A 15,768-nucleotide genomic window follows, 5' to 3' on the forward strand; every position below is an offset into this window, starting at 1 on the left:
CGGGTCAGGTAACCAGTGCAAGACACGTCACCAAATTGTTGGTGTCAAGTTACCTTGGGAAATACAGAAGGTACGTACCAATGTGATCATTTTGCCATTGATATTCCACGCGGCATCGGCGGCAGAAGAAAACATCCAACCGTGAGATGAACGACGGTCACCTTACATATCCCTACAGGTAACTTCCAATGTAACTCTAACACTGGGTAGAACTTCATGATTTGATGAACTGCATGCATACCTGATATTTTTTGGGCCGAAGAGTCCAGATCCTCTCTCTAAGGTAAAATCGATAGAACTGCGCCAAATAAATACCGAGGGCCACACATATGCCAGAACTGCGCCCTTGCATTCGTCAAAAGAGATGTTTTGGAAAAGGCCAGCCAAGACACTGATATATGGCCTTTGCGAGTCAGGACTCGTTCGATATTCGACCTGTCAATGTTTAGTGGGTGTCCTTTCTGCCTAACTAAGTCGCAAAGTACCTGCTAGAGATCAATGGAAAAGTGTTACATCTGATAACTATCGGCTACAGACTCACGAAAGTGAAAAGATGGAGTGCCCATGACCAAGATGAAAAGCAGGGCGAACACCCCACACATCTACTAAAGTTTCCGATAGCATACATTGGAATCTTGTTGATAATTCCAAGAGTAAAACGGCAAGAAACTGAGCTTGGCATAAGATATGAGTAGATCAGGCGGTAGTTGAGCATATGCTGGCTGTCCAAACTGAACTACAAGGTCTGACATGCAGAATTTCATGACTGACCCGGAACAGTCATTTTTTGGATCCGAGTTACGCGAGTCTGTCATCCCATCCTCCAGAGTTTTCGATCCCAGTTTTGGCAACTTTCTGTCTGAGCTCGAGACGAAATTTACCCCAGCAGCGGCCTTTCTGCCTCCAGCTTTGATAGTTTGATCTGAGCATCGGCACACATTGTTTCTCCAAGACCACCAACCAGCCATTAGAGGAGATGGATGCTTTTTGGGAAAATCTCTCAAATTCCATGACCCTGCAAGACATAGAGTATGTTCTTGAACGTTTTCAAGAGCTCTTCTCTACGAGGCAGCCACACGACTCTCCTAGCATGGCTTATCTCCTGAGCCAGGAGAGTCTCACATGGCAGTTGCACTTTGCCAAAACTATGGACAGTGCTTCTCTCCAAAAGGCGCTCGAAACAAGCGACGCTGCTCTCTGCCATTTGCAACTTGATGGTCCCAATAGCCCTGATTCTGACAAGAGCGCGGTCTATGAGAGTGTCACCAACAGTCACTACACTCACTTTTAAGCAACTGGAAGTTTTGACAGCATCAAAGCTGCCATAGACAACTGCATTGTGGCACTCAACCTTGAGGAGGCCGGAACTGCACGGTGGAGTGCTCTAGCCGTTGCAAAATTGAGCATTTACCTGATGGATCGGGTCGTGATGCTCCCTACACAGGAGCACGTTTCCGAAGCCGTGGAATTCTTTCGGAAACATTCTTCTACAGCAAACAAGCTCAGTCCAACCTATCACGCGCAGTTCCTATCTAGATTCAGCGTGGCTCTGTTCCACAAGTGCATGTTTGTTTCTGACGAGCCTGCCATCATGGAGGAAGCTCTGAAGCTTGGTTATCGGTCCATCGACATCATTCCGACTGAAGCTGCAACCATGGAATACACAAATTGTGCCGGGATTCTTCAGCAACGCTTCCAACAAACCCTTCAGTTCAGTGTACTTGAGCACGCTCTTCAGATCTCCCGGTTAGCTGTGAAACATGAAGCGTCGAAGGACGTTGCGGAGAAGGCTGTGAAGCCTGACGGCTCTTGGCAACATGCTGGTAACAAATGTCAAAGAGACATTGAAACCAAATCTCGGGAAGTGTTGCAAGCCTTGGAGGAGGCAATCCAGCTGGGTCGAGAGGCCGTCCGCACTCTGCAGCCAATAGACCCAAGTTCCAATGCACTTCTCAGACACGAAAAGTCCCATACGCTCACTTTGATTGCACCATGGTTCGCCCTCAAATCGCGTGTAACCGGAGATCTTCGGTGTGGCGAGGAAGGTGTTCGGCTTCTTCAACAGGCCCTGACACTGACCTCGGATGGGCATCCAGCACGTCACCGAATTCTTACCTACTTGGCTCACATCCTCGCAACTAAACACCAGATCTTGAAAGGCTGTAAGAATAAACGGCAGGCAATGGAAAAGCTGGGCGAAGCCTTGAGATACGGCCGAGAGGCCGCTGAAGCAACACCGGAACTGGACCCAGCCCGAGGCGAGCGTTATATGAATGTTGGCAAGATGCTTCTGAGCAAATGGCTCTTGAATGGAGACGACCAACCCGAAGAAGATGAAATGCTCGTGCTGGAGGCAAGGAAGCACTTTTGCTATGTGGCCAACCTAGCCTCGGTGCCACTTCTGTTGCGTTTGCCTGCGACAATTCAAGGGGCTCGACTACATCTGGAGAAGGGTGAAGTAACCGAAGCACACCAGCTCTTGCAGACCGGAATCTCCCTCTTGCCGACCCTTCACCCGCAAATTCTCTCTGCCGAAGACCTCAGGGCTACATTGTCTCAAGTATCCGGCCTCTCTACATTGGCCGCCTCAGTCACCCTAGAAGCCGACAAAAGCCCCTTCGACGCCTTGATGTTTTTGGAGGCCGGCCGTTGCATCATTTCTGGGCTTTCCATGAGTCTCAAGACAGACATGATTCAGCTTCAGCAGAGAGACAAGGGGCTTGCTGATAGCTACGAGAATCTGAGAAAGAGGCTGGTTGCAGTCAGTCGACCTTCCCCCAGCGCATTGACCAGACCGCGACCTGTCGAAACGCAGCAGGAAGAGCTGCTCCAACAACTTTCACAAATGGAGGGAGAGATACGAAAGTTGAAGGGGTTTGAAACCTTCCAGTTGCCCCTATCTGAAGAGATGGTTAAAGAGCTGGCTCAAGAGGGGCCCATTGTGGTTATCAATGTCACATACCGACGAAGCGACGCCATCATCATCACTCTTGATGAGATCAAGTCTGTGCAACTCAAACATCTCAAATATGAAGAACTGGACAAGAAGGTTGTTGTCTTTGAGAAGCTTGGAAACGGATCAAGACGCAACGTCGTAGTTGCAGATGAGTGCGAAGATGAGCCAGGAGACGAGGGTAGTGAAGCACTGTATTGGCTTTGGAATGTCGCAGCACGACCAATTCTGGATGAGTTGAGGGCTCATCTGGGGGATTCGAAGCGAGTTTGGTGGATTACCAGCGGACTGGCTGGGAGAGCGCCTCTCCACGCAGCCGGAAGCCATGGCTTTAACTCCACTGAAAACACACTTAGCCATGTCATCTCATCCTACATCTCATCACTCAAAGCTCTCCGATACGCGAGGCAGGCTGCCACATCTGTCAACGCACAGCCTAAGAGGAGCATGCTTCTGGTGACAATGCAAAAGAACCCTCCGCCGCATTGCAAACTGGATACGAGGCACGAAGAGAATGTGATTCGAATCGTTTTTGGACAGGAAATGCTACATCTCGAGCATCCAGATCCCGAGCTCGTCCTCAAGGAAATTCCCACCTGCTCTTTTGTCCACTTTGCCTGTCACGGGGCCTCCTTTAGTTCCGACCCGTCGAGAAGCGGACTTCTTCTGATCAAGGACGGGAAGGCCGCGATGCTCACCGTGGCTCAACTTGAAGAGGTTGATACAGAGCAGGCGGCGGTAGCCTATCTGTCTGCATGCTCGACAGCGCAGCAAACAGAAGGCAAGCTGGCCGATGAGGCGATCCACCTCGGAAACACATTCCAAGCTTTGGGCTTTCAGCATGTAATTGGGACAATGTGGGGTGCTAATGACAAGGCGGCTGGGGATGTGGCAAAGAGATTTTATGCCAAACTAACCTCGGCGGGTGATATTGGTGTGGCACAGGCGTTGCATCAGAGCATGTTGGAGTATCGCAGCGCCACCACGGGCGATGAGAGACATTTGTTGGCTTGGTGTCCATTCATTCATATCGGGGCCTAGGCCTTACAATCTGGCGTTCCCACAACCATGTCCTTGCCGACAAGACCACTAGATAGGTGCCTTATATATCTGAGCTATTCCTCCACATACCCTCAAGTCCCGCTCTCGTCATCCCAACGACCCTACTCAATAATCACTATCATCCTCATCCGGCGACACATCAGACTCACAAGCCCACCCAAAAACAACCCTCTCCCCATCCACACTCTTCGCCTCAAAAAGCGCCTCAGCCCCCTGCCCCGTACCCTCCGCCAGCTCAGTCCCAAGGTACACCTCCCTCTCTCCCTCCTCCTCCTCACCCCCCCTCCCACCAACCCCTTCAACAACCGCCTTCCACCGATTACTAACCCCAACTCCGGCCTCGCACCCCCCAAAAACTCCCTAATCTTCACCTTCCGATAAGCAATAGCATATATCCTCTCCCCCTCATTCCTCACCCTAGTCCTCACCCCTTTCCTCACCTCCCTTCCCCCCTTGACCTCAACATCCGTCAACCCAAGCAAATCTCCCCCAACAGCCCCAACCGGCATCGCAACCCCCCCCTGAACCCCAACCCCCGACCCCCCCTCCTCCCTCTCAACAGTAGCATTCTCAAACGTCCTGAAACCAGTTATGAACTGCGGCGACAACCGCCTCACCCGGCAGTTCTTCAACCACCGCTGCATCTCCCCCCCGGTCTCGGGACCAAAAACGATGGACTGGAAGAGCTCGTCCGGGTTGTTGAGGGAGTAGATCTTGCCCGTCTCGGCCAGGATGCGGAGAATGGTCGACTTGCTGCACGACACAGACAAGGACGCGAACTTGTTGGCGAGGACGTCGAGGAAGGTTTTAGCTGGCGTCGAGCTCGGCGGAGAAGAGCACGTCGGGTTGGATCGTGAAGGCGGATTCGGGGACAGGGTGATAGGGTCGCTTGGCGTCTTGGTGGGGTTGGGTGAGGTGGGGGACGAAGCTGGCGAGGGAGATTTGGGAGAGGAGGTAGGGGGAGTTTGTGAGCATGAAGGCCATGGTGGTTGAACTTGTTGGGGGTTGCGGGGGTGTGTGGGCCGGCGTGGGCTCTTTGCGCTGATGAAGAAATATCTATGTTTGAATGATGTGAGTAGTGAATGATACTTCTATTGGGGGACTTTATGGTTTACCCGATTGGTGTCAATCAAAGATCTCCCTTGACAGAGTTCGGGTCTATTGCCAGAAGTCTAGATTTCTTGAGACGCTGGAAATAAGCACGACGGTCGACATGGCTTTGGGCTTGAATTGAGAGACTTGGGTGGTGTAGTTGGGTTGCATTCAGGCATGAGAAGACCAGTTACACGAGGGCGAGTATTGCTTTGTCCAATTACACAATCAATTCAAGATGCTTGTTCAAATCTCTCTGCCCAATTCGGGTCGAATGTGGTGCCACACGAGGAGTCCCTTAGCCTTACACAGTCATGACATCGAGAAGCACCGGAGTCATGAAATTGGGATGCCATTCCCGCTGTCAAAACTTAAATTCTGTTCTCGAAATGAGACAGTGGTATTAGCTTGTCTTGATCCTCGGCTCACAATTCGTACAGGTAGTCTTGATACAACGCTTCAAGTATCATACTTTGATCAAGGAGTCGATGTGATGGTTCATACCGTTTCGATACCTTTTCTAAGCTATATTCTGGAAACAAACCTTCCCCTAATCTATGATACATATTACAGACAAATACCACCAAGTCCCATTGTAGTCATGTACTCTATACCCCCTATATACCCACCCATCTAAACCCTCACATCTATCATCATACAAATGACCCCCTTTACCTCCTCTGCTTCAGCAAACAATGCCTCCCCCACTTCCTCCTAAACCCCTCAGGAATAATCTCCCAATCAGGCACCCAAACCGCCCTCGCCAAAAACGGTGTGCTCTCCGCATCCAAGAAAGGAAGACACTTGACCTCCTCCCACCGATCCACATTCTTCGCATAGTCCGGCTCATTTGGCGGAAGCTCCACATCCCCCCTCTCCGGGAACTGCGTGTCCACCATGAAAACACACATCCTCAAGTCGACATACTTGCCCATGTCCTCCTCGTTCTTGTTGTTCAACCCGATGGTAGGCAGCCAAGTCCCGCCAAAGAAGCCAAACCCAGTCGTGGCCTCGCTAAACTCTCCAGGAAGCAAGCCACGGAACTCGGAACGGACAAATTTGGCGTGCATATCCTTGGGAAGGAAGTACGAAGTAGGGAAGCGGTACCAATCCTTGCCAAAGCAGACTGTGTCGCCCCGTCCGCCGACCTCAAAGAGCGGATCGTAGAGGGACAATGGGGCATGGTAGGCAGTGTACATGCCACCAATGCGGGCAAGACCGACAATAGCTGACGCCACGAGCCCAAGGCTGACCACAGCCAGCTTGAGCTTGGCAGGGATCTTTCCCACGAGCGTCCTGGGGCTTGCGTTACCAAAGAAGGTGAGGAAACTGTGGAAGGCCAGGGCAGCGTTGAGAGCCAGGAAAGGGTATACAGGGTACATGAAGCGCTCTTCCTTGTGGGGCTGAAGGGTAAAGATGCCCAGCCACATGTAAAAGGGCGTCAAAAAGACAAAGGTACGAAGCCCAGACTGGAAAGTCTCTCCTGTTGAGCGCATGAAGAGCTTCTGCAAGAGGAACAGCGGTAGAGAAACCAGCGCAAGGATGAACCAGATGTTGAAGTTGAGCAGCAGGTTCTTGAAGTAAAAGGTCCAGGGCTCGGTGCCGTAGAGGTCGGGGCCGCCGGTCTCGGAGAAGATGTTGTACTTGATGATGTTCCACGAGACAAGTTCAAACCTTCTGTAGAAAAAGGTGTTGATAGAAGCGTCAAGGCCCTATTGGCTAGTTAGCGTTGGCGTTTGACCCAGGCGGGTCATGAAAACTTACAACTAGAAGAACTCCGGCCATAACACCACGAAAAACGCGAAGCGCAGACTCAAACATACGATCCTGGTCACTGACAGCAGCAAAGAAGATCTCCTCCGCAACGAATGGCGCGCAAAGAGCCGCGGCAAACGGCCAGCCAAGAACGCCTCCTACGGCGAACCAGAACATGCCCATCGCTGTCTTGATCCCACCGCGCCAGTTCATGAAGGCGGCCGCGCCAAGACAGGACATGTACATGGCAAAGCTTGAGGGAAGATAGGCTGTGCTCGCGTGGAAATTTCCGGGGCTGAAGATGGTGGCTATTATGAAGAAGATTCCAACACGGGGGCTCAGGGCTAGGCAAATGGAGCGCCACATCAAGGTCTGGCAGAATGCGCACCCCACGGCGAATGCATAGCGGAGGAAGTAGAACTCGGCCACCTTGTTAGAGTGAGGCAATAGACGGCGAATATTGGCAACAATGGCGTGGATAGCAATGTAGAACCAGCTCCTGATGCTGAACTCGGGGGAGTATTCCCAGGTCTGAAGACCGTAGCCATGGCTGAGGTAGTGGGTAGGTTCCCAGTAGTTGAACGTCTCGTCGCAATCTTGGATCGGGGAGAAGAGAGCTGCTACGGCATTGGCGGCTAGGAAGAAGTAAAAGGCAGAGATGGGTTGGATCGCGAAGGCATCTTTGATAGCCCTGGCCGAGAAGCGCATGTCAGCTCAACATTCCCAAGTATGTATTCGCGGGGCACCCGGCTGGGATATGACGTGGGTAGCAGAGAAACTCACTGTTTCCTGGCGTGTTTTGCTGATGGATGTACGAATTCTCTCTTCTCCTGGCTGGGGGCAGGCTTGGGAGCTGCTGGTTTGGCTTTGGGAGCCATTGTGATGTTTTGGACCCTATTCCGGGGCTGCAGGAGGAAAGTGATTGCATTCAGCTGCCACTTTTTTGCTGGAGCTGAAGAACACACACAGACGTCAGCTCTCCAGCGGCTTCGATGTCCCCAAGCCAAGACGTGCTGGCAGTCAACGCCGCTAACCGCCTCATGTAAGGCGCCATTAAGCGAGCGATCCACTTCCCGAAGAGAGTCCGTGCGCGTTACTTGCCGGCGTTCTCTGAACTTTTTTGGATCCAGACTTTTTTGCGTGGCCATCAGAGAACCTTTGCGACTTCATCAGAGGTTTTGAGCAGTCTTTTCTCTGGTCGGAATAGGATATTTGGTTCATCTCTTCTTTTTTTTTTCTATCTTGTCAGATCAGACTCTTTTCACGTCGAAATATCTCCTCTCTCTGCCATCTCGATATCATCGCCCTCACGACTTTCTTATCGCACCTGAGTCGCCTTATCGAGTATTGATCGATCGGAAAGCCTGTGAAGCTACTTCACCCCGAACTACAGCACCCTATATACTTCCCCCCTCTTTTCACCACATTTTCCATTCAGGGAGTACAAAGCATGGAAGGGTCCTCTATGCAGATCCCCGGCCTCAATCTTGGCCAGGGGCAAGCTGAAGAGAAGCCAGCCAGTGAGGTGACCCAAAACACTCCTATCGTTGTAAGTTTTGCTCTTCAGACTTTCACAGTACAATTGGCTGATGTTGCTCTGCAGTCGGAAAAGCAGCAGGAGAATCTATCTCCAGTGGTTGAGGCCTCTGCTCGCCCGGATGAGGGCATGGATCTCGATGTCCAAGAACCTGTCATCACCAACCAACCAGAAACCAGCACAAAAGGAGTGGTGTCTGTTGATGTTCAAATGAAGGCCACAGATCTTGATGTCCCAGGCAGCCCAGACGTTACTGACGCGCTTGAGGCTGCTCTTGCTGCCGAGAATGATGTCAAAGACATGGTGGCTAAAGCCCAGGAATCTGTTACTGCTCCAGCGACTGTCACTACAACGGAGAGCAATGTCAATGTCAACGACACAGTCAGGGCTACAACACAGGAGACTGATATTACAGAGACCATCAGAAATACGACAAACGAGACTCCCGTCCAAGATGGAGAGCAAGAGGAGGGCGAGCATCCAGAGTGGGAGATTGACTCTTCACCCTATGAGTCCTCAAGCTCCGATTCTTCAGATGATGACTCAGATGATGAAGACTATCCAATTCTCGGCGTCGAGGAAACCGCCCGGATGTTGATGGCTCTCGAGCATGATGGTGATGTGAACGGGTCTCGAGGCGTTACAGAGCCAATCCGATCCAAAAACGAGAAGCCTGAAGAGGTGATCCCCAAGCCTGATGTTCAAATTCTCCCCGAGGATAAGATTGAGCTTTTGGGTCAGATTCAGTTCATTGTCGAGACCAATCTTGTCATCCAATCCTGCAAGTCCGCTGCAGAGCAGGTTCTAGACACCGGCACTGTACTGTGCAAGGAAGACCGCACCGTCATTGGTGCCCTGGCTGATGTGTTAGGCAACGTCAGAGATCCCAAGTATACGGTGGGCTTCGCCAACGAAGAGGAGATCAAAGAGCTTGGGCTGGAAGTTGGAATGCCCATCTTCTTCTCAACGAGGCATGCCAACTCTGTTTTCACCAAGCCGCTTATGCAAGCGAAGTACACGGATGCGAGCAACGTGCACGATGAAGAGCTTGCTCCTGAAGAGATGGAGTTCTCCGACGACGAGAAGGAACAAGAGTACAAGCGGAACAATAAGCTGCAGAAGCGAACGAACCGCGAGAAAAAGCTCGGGATTGAACCAGGAACTGGTCGCGGTGGCGGTCACGGCGGAAAGTGTGGTGGTCGAGGCGGAGGTTCAGGCTGGGGCGCCCAACATGCTCCTAGCTCCTCCGTTGCGACAACAGCTACGCTCGATTATGATGACGACGATGGGCCTTACCGTCCATTGGCCAGACCCCCTGGATTTGGTTTACCTCCCAGGCCCCCGAGTCCGGCTCGCGACCAGCTGAACTTCAATCAGCATGGTGGTTTCGACAATCGAGGCCGTGACGATAATCGTGGTCATGATGGCTTCCGTGATCGAGGAAACAGCCGTGGCAGGGGCGGCTTCAGAGGCAATTTCCGCGGTCGCGACAACGAAGGGGGTCCTCGCGGCTTTGGTCATGGGAGACATTCGTCTGTCTCGACTGATGTCTCCACCGCAACATCCGCAACTCTGCCAGCTTTCTCCGCCAGCGGCAGCCCTTCTCCCTACAGCTTACATGTCCGCCCTCCATTCCCACCCGTTCCAGCTCCTACCCAAGGCGCCTGGCCCGGCATGCCAGCTATTCCTTTCCCCCCTCCGCCGCACGGTTATTCAGCTGCTCAGCAGGCACCACGTCCACCCATTCCCGGACAGCCGCAGCCTCCTACGGGTGGGTTCACGTTTAACTATCCCGCCTGGCCGCAGGCTCAAACCCAGGCCCAGGGACAGGGGTACGGTTATGCTCCAGCGGCTCCGTCCCCAACCCCTCCCCAACAGCAGACTGGGTACACCCAGCCGCCGAACTGGGCCGGCGCAGCTGCGATTCTCCATAATTTGGCGCAGGGTGCCTACGGGCAGCAGCCTCAGCAACAGGCTCAGCAACAGGCTCCGCAGCAGGTTCATCAGAGCTATCAAGGTCAATCTGCTTATTATCCCCAGCAGGGCTACCAAAGTCAAGCTGGTCACCAGGCCCAGCAGAATGGAGGTCAGCAGCAGGCTCAGACGCAAGCTCAGCAGCAAGCTCCGCAACAGCAACAGAATCAGTACTGGCAGCATTAGGTACGTGCCATTCACTATGCTAGGCTTCTGAGCGAGCAAAACGCGGCCAACGGCCAGCAAGGCTCGACTGACAGTCAGGAAGGATCGGCGAACGACCGATCCGAGTCTCGACGTGACGTCTAACTGATCGAACGACCGCCTCCTTTGTTGGTTGTCGAGGGGTAGGACGTGGTATAGAGGTTGGCTCATCGTCTTTGAGCAAGTGCTCCACGACAAAATATGGGTTTCTCTTTGGAACTCGGCGGAGCGATTGCCGACTTACACCAATAGTCGACTTTTGCTCAAGTTATGAGCGCGTGTGGAACGCACAAGATGGACCTGGCGGATGAGTCGTCTACCATGGGGGTTTTTTTTTCCCAGCATTTTTTTATTGCTAGACTCGGGAATTTCGAGCCATAGGGATACCACCCATCGAGTGGTTAGTGTGTACAGCAGAGGAGGAGGGGGAGGATTGCTTGTTTGCATAGTGTAGCAAGGATGGATGGGCGGATGAGCCGGGTGCATCATGGTGTTTCGGTTCAGCAAAAAGGCACTGTCTATGGGATGTAGGACTACTTGTTATAATGATACCAGCACAGAGGTAGACAAAATGAAGAGTACTGTAAAACAAACCAGACCGTCTCGTAAAGGTTGATGGATTAGTGGATTGGAGATCAGGTCGCGAGCAGTTTCGGGACGGTAGCGTATTGCTTCGCCGCTGAGGGTGGCAAGCTGGAGGTGAAATACACCGAGCTTGATGCTCCCGTGACAGTTGCATTTTGTTTTACGCCGTGATGGCTTTGCGGCGAGGCATAGAGGCGTGGAAAGGAGTTGGGTTTGCCGTGATTCCCCGTTTCAGCGTCATGGATCACCTCGGTATGGTTTACAATTCGGATCAGATGTTGATCACTTGGCTTATTGGTGCATAATATTGATGTGGGTAGTTGTTCAAAATTCCAGGGTTATGCCCATCGTTGACGATGCATAATTCTCATGTGGGGAGTTCCAATATCTTGGACATTCAAGCATCGGAATAACCGTCAATGAAAGGAAGATCAACCATAGCAAACCTTGATGAACCATCGAAGCGTTGTGATCTCATCGCGTTGATGCATTTTCTCAAGACAGATATCGCCATTGATGGTAACAGCTTCAACACCAACCCCATGCTGTTCGGATCTCGGAATGGCGTCACCTTGCAATCTTATCTCATCTTCCCCACGGCTTTACCGCCCTACAAATGGAGAAAGACAAGGCCCTCACGGTCGCAGGTCGCCGACCCGGCCGGTGCTCTCGGGCTCGGCGGCCGAGACAAAAGAAACGGGGGGACCCTGAAAGTGCTCCGCTGATCGCGCGTGGAGAAAGAGGATTGAACGGCGCGGAAAAGGGTGAAACGTTAGCGGCCGGCCCACACCAACAGTCCACTATCAACGACCACCACCCATCAAAAATTCCGAGATGGGAATTGAATTCTGATAAGAGAACCACAACAGGAGACAAGATCGCGGCACAGTCTGGAGGGAAGCCAGTGCGGAAGAATTTTTTTTTTCTTTTTTTTTTTAAACAAAAGGTCAAGTTCTTGTTGCCCTTAAGGATCAAAGTGATCAACTTGCAGGTGGTTATGTAAAATTGTGCATATGAGGAGGGAAATGGTTGATCAATTGCCTAGAATGAGGGGGTGCATGAGGCCCGTTGTTATGTAGTAATATATTAGGGGTGTTGGTTAGCAGTGGTGGGTTGGTTTGCGGCGTAGAACGGAGTGAATAATTTCTTGGGTGTTTGGTGAGGCGTAAAAGGGTCAGCAGCAGGAAGAAAGCTGAGAATAGAAATTCCGATGGTGCTTGGGACCTGATGGACTGGAGAGGAAACTCAGCCACGGGAATTTGGTGAGAAGATGGACAGAGAGGGCGACGAGAGAGAGAAAGGTCAAAAGTGGTGATCCAACAGCAGACAGGCGCTGCATTCTCACCTTCACCGTCTGCTTGGCCTGCGTGTGACGAGCGAGTCGCCTGTGCTGCCCTCACCCACCCAGTTGTGTGTTTAGAATGCAAACACCCATCGGGATCTCGCATGGGCGGCAGGATGGTGGCAGCAACAGCAGCAGCAGCGCAACACGTGGTGGGTAAAACCGAAACAACACACACATATACACACACACACACACACACACACACACACACACACAGAAAAAGGAATTCTCGAAAGAAGAATGGAAGCCTTTTCCACGAGGCATCAAGAGACGGCGAACGACAGCGGCCAGTTGGTGGGGGGCGGCGTTTTTGGCTGATGCCAAAATAGTCCTAGCGGATCAAGACGAGCAGTTGGCTCCACCTCGAAATACCCCGGCGGGCAGTTTTTACCAGCCAATGGTATCCGGGTGGACAATCTCGCTTCAGGGGTTGATCTGCGGCCCGCCAATCAGGAAAATGCGGTCCCTGAAAGGTTGGACGGGTCCATGCGTTGGGGTAGGGGAAGAAGAAACAAGCAACGAGAGCTCGTGGAGCTTGATGATCCAGACGTGGTTTGGATGAAACGAAACATTATCGAATGGTTTTACCGTGATACGAGCAGATCGGAAGAGAATAGAGAGAAGGGATGGGAAAACAGGAAAACGGCGCAGTGTAGCGACGATCCCAAGAAGGGGGGACAAGGGGAGGCACAGCAAACTGCAACTCGTTAGACCCTTCCCTTTTGCATCGCTGTGACCCTGTAAGCTCGCGGCTTGGCCTTACACACAGCCTGCGTTCCTTTCGAGCATCTCGCTGATCCCGGCCGCCCCTCTCCATTCCCAGCGACACCGTTCAACAGCACCACCACCTTGCCGCTCTTGGGCTGGTCTTGGCTGTCATTCTGACTGCAGCTGCCTTCTCCTCTTTCCCTCTCGCCCTCCCTTCTCCTGCATCCCCCATTCCCGCTTTTCGTCCTACCACCTCACCGTCTCTGTCCACCAGACATCGCCGTCCTGTTGTCGCCGGGCATGCTGTCGTGGATGTTGTGAATCCTGACCATGATGCGCAGAGATTGACGCCAGCGAACGCTCACCTCTTCCTCTTTTCACCCGCCCTCTACCTTCCCTTGCAAGAGACTCTCTGTTTGCTACCGACCCCTTCATTCTCTTCCCGTTGCCGTGTTCCCAAGCCAGTTTGACACAGGACACCAACACCATCGCCGGGACATTGCGATCCCATCTTTATTTATTATTATCTAGGACAGACGCTCGGGATTTGGACGAGAAGTTGAAGTTTACCAGAGATACCCCGTGCGACGACAGCTACGATGACAGCACGAGAAAGGATGAGGAATGATGTGGTAGAGGTGGAGGCAGTCATTGCTGCGGCGCCGGCTACGAGGACAGCGGAGGAGAAGCCACTAAAGACACCACATATCGAGCTGCGAGGCCTGGAGGGGAGACAGGAAGCGATATTGCCTGACCAGATCGACCCAGTGACCAACGCCCCCAACGACAGAATCATCATCGACAATTCGCCAGTGACCTCAACCCTCGTGGCACCTAGCGTCACCCCGGAGGTGTCAACCTCTCGAGGCACGCCATCATCCAGACCGACACAGGATACGAACACCAACACTGGCAGCGCCGATGAAGGCGTGGGCGTCGCGGTCAAAGCTGGCATCGCAATGGGTGTCCTCGCCGGCGTGCTAGTACTCTTCGTGGTGGTCTGGTTGATAATGAGCATGCGCAAGAAGAAGCAAGCCCGCAGACGCCAGCAGATCGAGGACGATGAAAAGATCCACGGACCTTTCTCCGACAGCGCAGCCATATCGAGAAGCCCGCCCGCTGCTGCTGCCCCCAGCGCGGCTCCCAGACTGAGCCTCCGTCCGGTTTCTCAACTGTGGCAGAACTTGGCTCCTAGCGGGCACCCCGAGCGGAGGGCTTCTAGGGGTATCCAACTCACCGTCAACCCCGCCGGCCCGTCTCATTCCCCGACAAACTCTCTGTCGCCGTTGAATCGTCCTAACCAAGGGGGTTCAGCTTGGGAGCGCCACAGGATGCAGTCTACCACCCCCACCGGGGACAACCGCCCTGGCACCCGAGGGAGTGTTTACTCCCTCAACCCCTTCCACGACAGCCACTCCACCAGGAACTACAACAACGAGCCCGTCAGCCCGGTGTCTACCCTCGCGCCAGAGTTCCCTGCCGTCCCGAGCAAAAACCGCTCTCCAACACCAGAGCCAGTATCCCCAATAGATCAGGACACTGACCTCCCCGATTTTGGCGCCGGCTCCAAGCCTCTAACCCGCAAGACGTCCATCAACCATCACAATAAGGGGTTGCCCAAACCACTGGACCTGACGAAGCCACCATCCCCGTTATACGCCCCCGGCCCGGCATCCCCAGCAGGAACAGAATACAGCATGCACTCCATGTCCCCCTCAACTATGGTCCCCTCCTCCACATCAGCAGCCGAAATCGCCGCTGCCGGCGGGCCCCAAAACTCAACTGTGCATCGTGTCCAGCTCGATTTCAAGCCCACTCTCGAGGACGAATTAGGTCTCAAGGCGGGACAGCTGGTGCGGTTGCTGCACGAGTATGATGACGGCTGGGCTCTGTGTATTAGGCTTGATCGGTCGCAGCAGGGGGTTGTGCCGAGGACTTGCTTGTCTACACGGCCGGTGAAGCCCAGGCCGGCGCAGAACGGGCCGAGGGTTGTGCCCCAGGGGGGGTATAATAGGGGTGGGAATGGGAATAACACGGGGGGGTTTCCATCCCCACCGGGGCAGCAACAAAATGGAGGTTGGCAGAGCGCGGAGAGGTCCGAGAGCCCGGGGAGTTTTTACTCGACGAACCAGGGGGTCAGTCCCAGTCCGGGGGGTGGTGGGAGTGGTGGGATTGGAACGATGAGGGGGCAAGGGGGGGGCGAGTATGAGATGCAGATGGGGGGGTTGAGCCCGGCGCCTGGACAGGCTTATTAGGGGGGCTTTGTCTGCGGGGAGGGGAGGATGGTGAGGTATGTACCTGGTTGGCATGGCCCGAGGGGTTGGGGTTTGAGGTTGAGGTGCCGGTGGGGAGGAGGGTGAGGGGAGGGTATAGGAGGTTTCCGGCGAGGCCTAGGGAGAGGCATTGTTGGGGAGATGGTGGAGAGGAGGAGGGGGTCGAGGTTGCCACCACGGCCGTGAATGGAGGTGCTTTGTGATGGTTGCAGTGCTGTCGTTGGCAGCAGGACCGCATCATGTGAGAAACACAAGTGACGATGGGGAAAGGAACGACAGG

The 15,768-nt window shown here is 53.4% G+C and overlaps 4 protein-coding genes across 4 annotated transcripts; 3 read left to right on the plus strand and 1 right to left on the minus strand.

The window, feature by feature from the left end:
* Positions 1-1,414: 1,414 nt before the first annotated feature.
* On the plus strand, positions 1,415-3,994 carry QC761_606610 (uncharacterized protein; the record flags this gene model as incomplete). The annotated part of the gene is made up of 1 exon (XM_062881099.1): positions 1,415-3,994. One exon carries the CDS (start codon positions 1,415-1,417, stop codon positions 3,992-3,994), a length of 2,580 nt encoding a protein of 859 aa, XP_062729754.1.
* A 1,597-nt stretch (positions 3,995-5,591) lies between these two features.
* ALG9 (mannosyltransferase) lies at positions 5,592-7,902 on the minus strand. Its single transcript, XM_062881100.1, has 3 exons — positions 7,646-7,902; positions 6,872-7,553; positions 5,592-6,819 (listed from the first exon to the last, which is right to left on the minus strand). The coding sequence occupies exons 1-3, from the start codon at positions 7,738-7,740 to the stop codon at positions 5,779-5,781; spliced, it is 1,818 nt and encodes a 605-aa protein (XP_062729755.1). The 5' UTR covers positions 7,741-7,902; the 3' UTR covers positions 5,592-5,778.
* An 85-nt stretch (positions 7,903-7,987) lies between these two features.
* Positions 7,988-10,968, plus strand: QC761_606630 (uncharacterized protein). Its single transcript, XM_062881101.1, has 2 exons — positions 7,988-8,411; positions 8,466-10,968. Exons 1-2 carry the CDS (start codon positions 8,313-8,315, stop codon positions 10,557-10,559), a joined length of 2,193 nt encoding a protein of 730 aa, XP_062729756.1. The 5' UTR covers positions 7,988-8,312; the 3' UTR covers positions 10,560-10,968.
* A 2,846-nt stretch (positions 10,969-13,814) lies between these two features.
* Positions 13,815-15,470, plus strand: QC761_606640 (uncharacterized protein; the record flags this gene model as incomplete). Its single annotated transcript, XM_062881102.1, has 1 exon — positions 13,815-15,470. The coding sequence occupies one exon, from the start codon at positions 13,815-13,817 to the stop codon at positions 15,468-15,470; it is 1,656 nt and encodes a 551-aa protein (XP_062729757.1).
* Between the last annotated feature and the right edge of the window lie 298 nt (positions 15,471-15,768).

The sequence above is a fragment of the Podospora bellae-mahoneyi genome, chromosome 6 (assembly GCF_035222275.1).
Source record: "Podospora bellae-mahoneyi strain CBS 112042 chromosome 6, whole genome shotgun sequence".
NCBI lineage: Eukaryota > Fungi > Ascomycota > Sordariomycetes > Sordariales > Podosporaceae > Podospora > Podospora bellae-mahoneyi.

Excerpts from the sequence above, each read along its gene's own strand:
- QC761_606630 (XM_062881101.1), top strand. The coding sequence starts at position 8,313 with ATGGAAGGGTCCTCTATGCAGATCCCCGGCCTCAATCTTGGCCAGGGG. Across the intron at positions 8,412-8,465 it reads CCCAAAACACTCCTATCGTT|TCGGAAAAGCAGCAGGAGAA; the intron begins GTAAGTTTTGCT and ends GTTGCTCTGCAG.
- ALG9 (XM_062881100.1), bottom strand. The coding sequence starts at position 7,740 with ATGGCTCCCAAAGCCAAACCAGCAGCTCCCAAGCCTGCCCCCAGCCAG. Across the intron at positions 7,554-7,645 it reads GCAAAACACGCCAGGAAACA|GGCTATCAAAGATGCCTTCG; the intron begins GTGAGTTTCTCT and ends CTTCTCGGCCAG. Across the intron at positions 6,820-6,871 it reads TGGCCGGAGTTCTTCTAGTT|GGCCTTGACGCTTCTATCAA; the intron begins GTAAGTTTTCAT and ends ACTAGCCAATAG.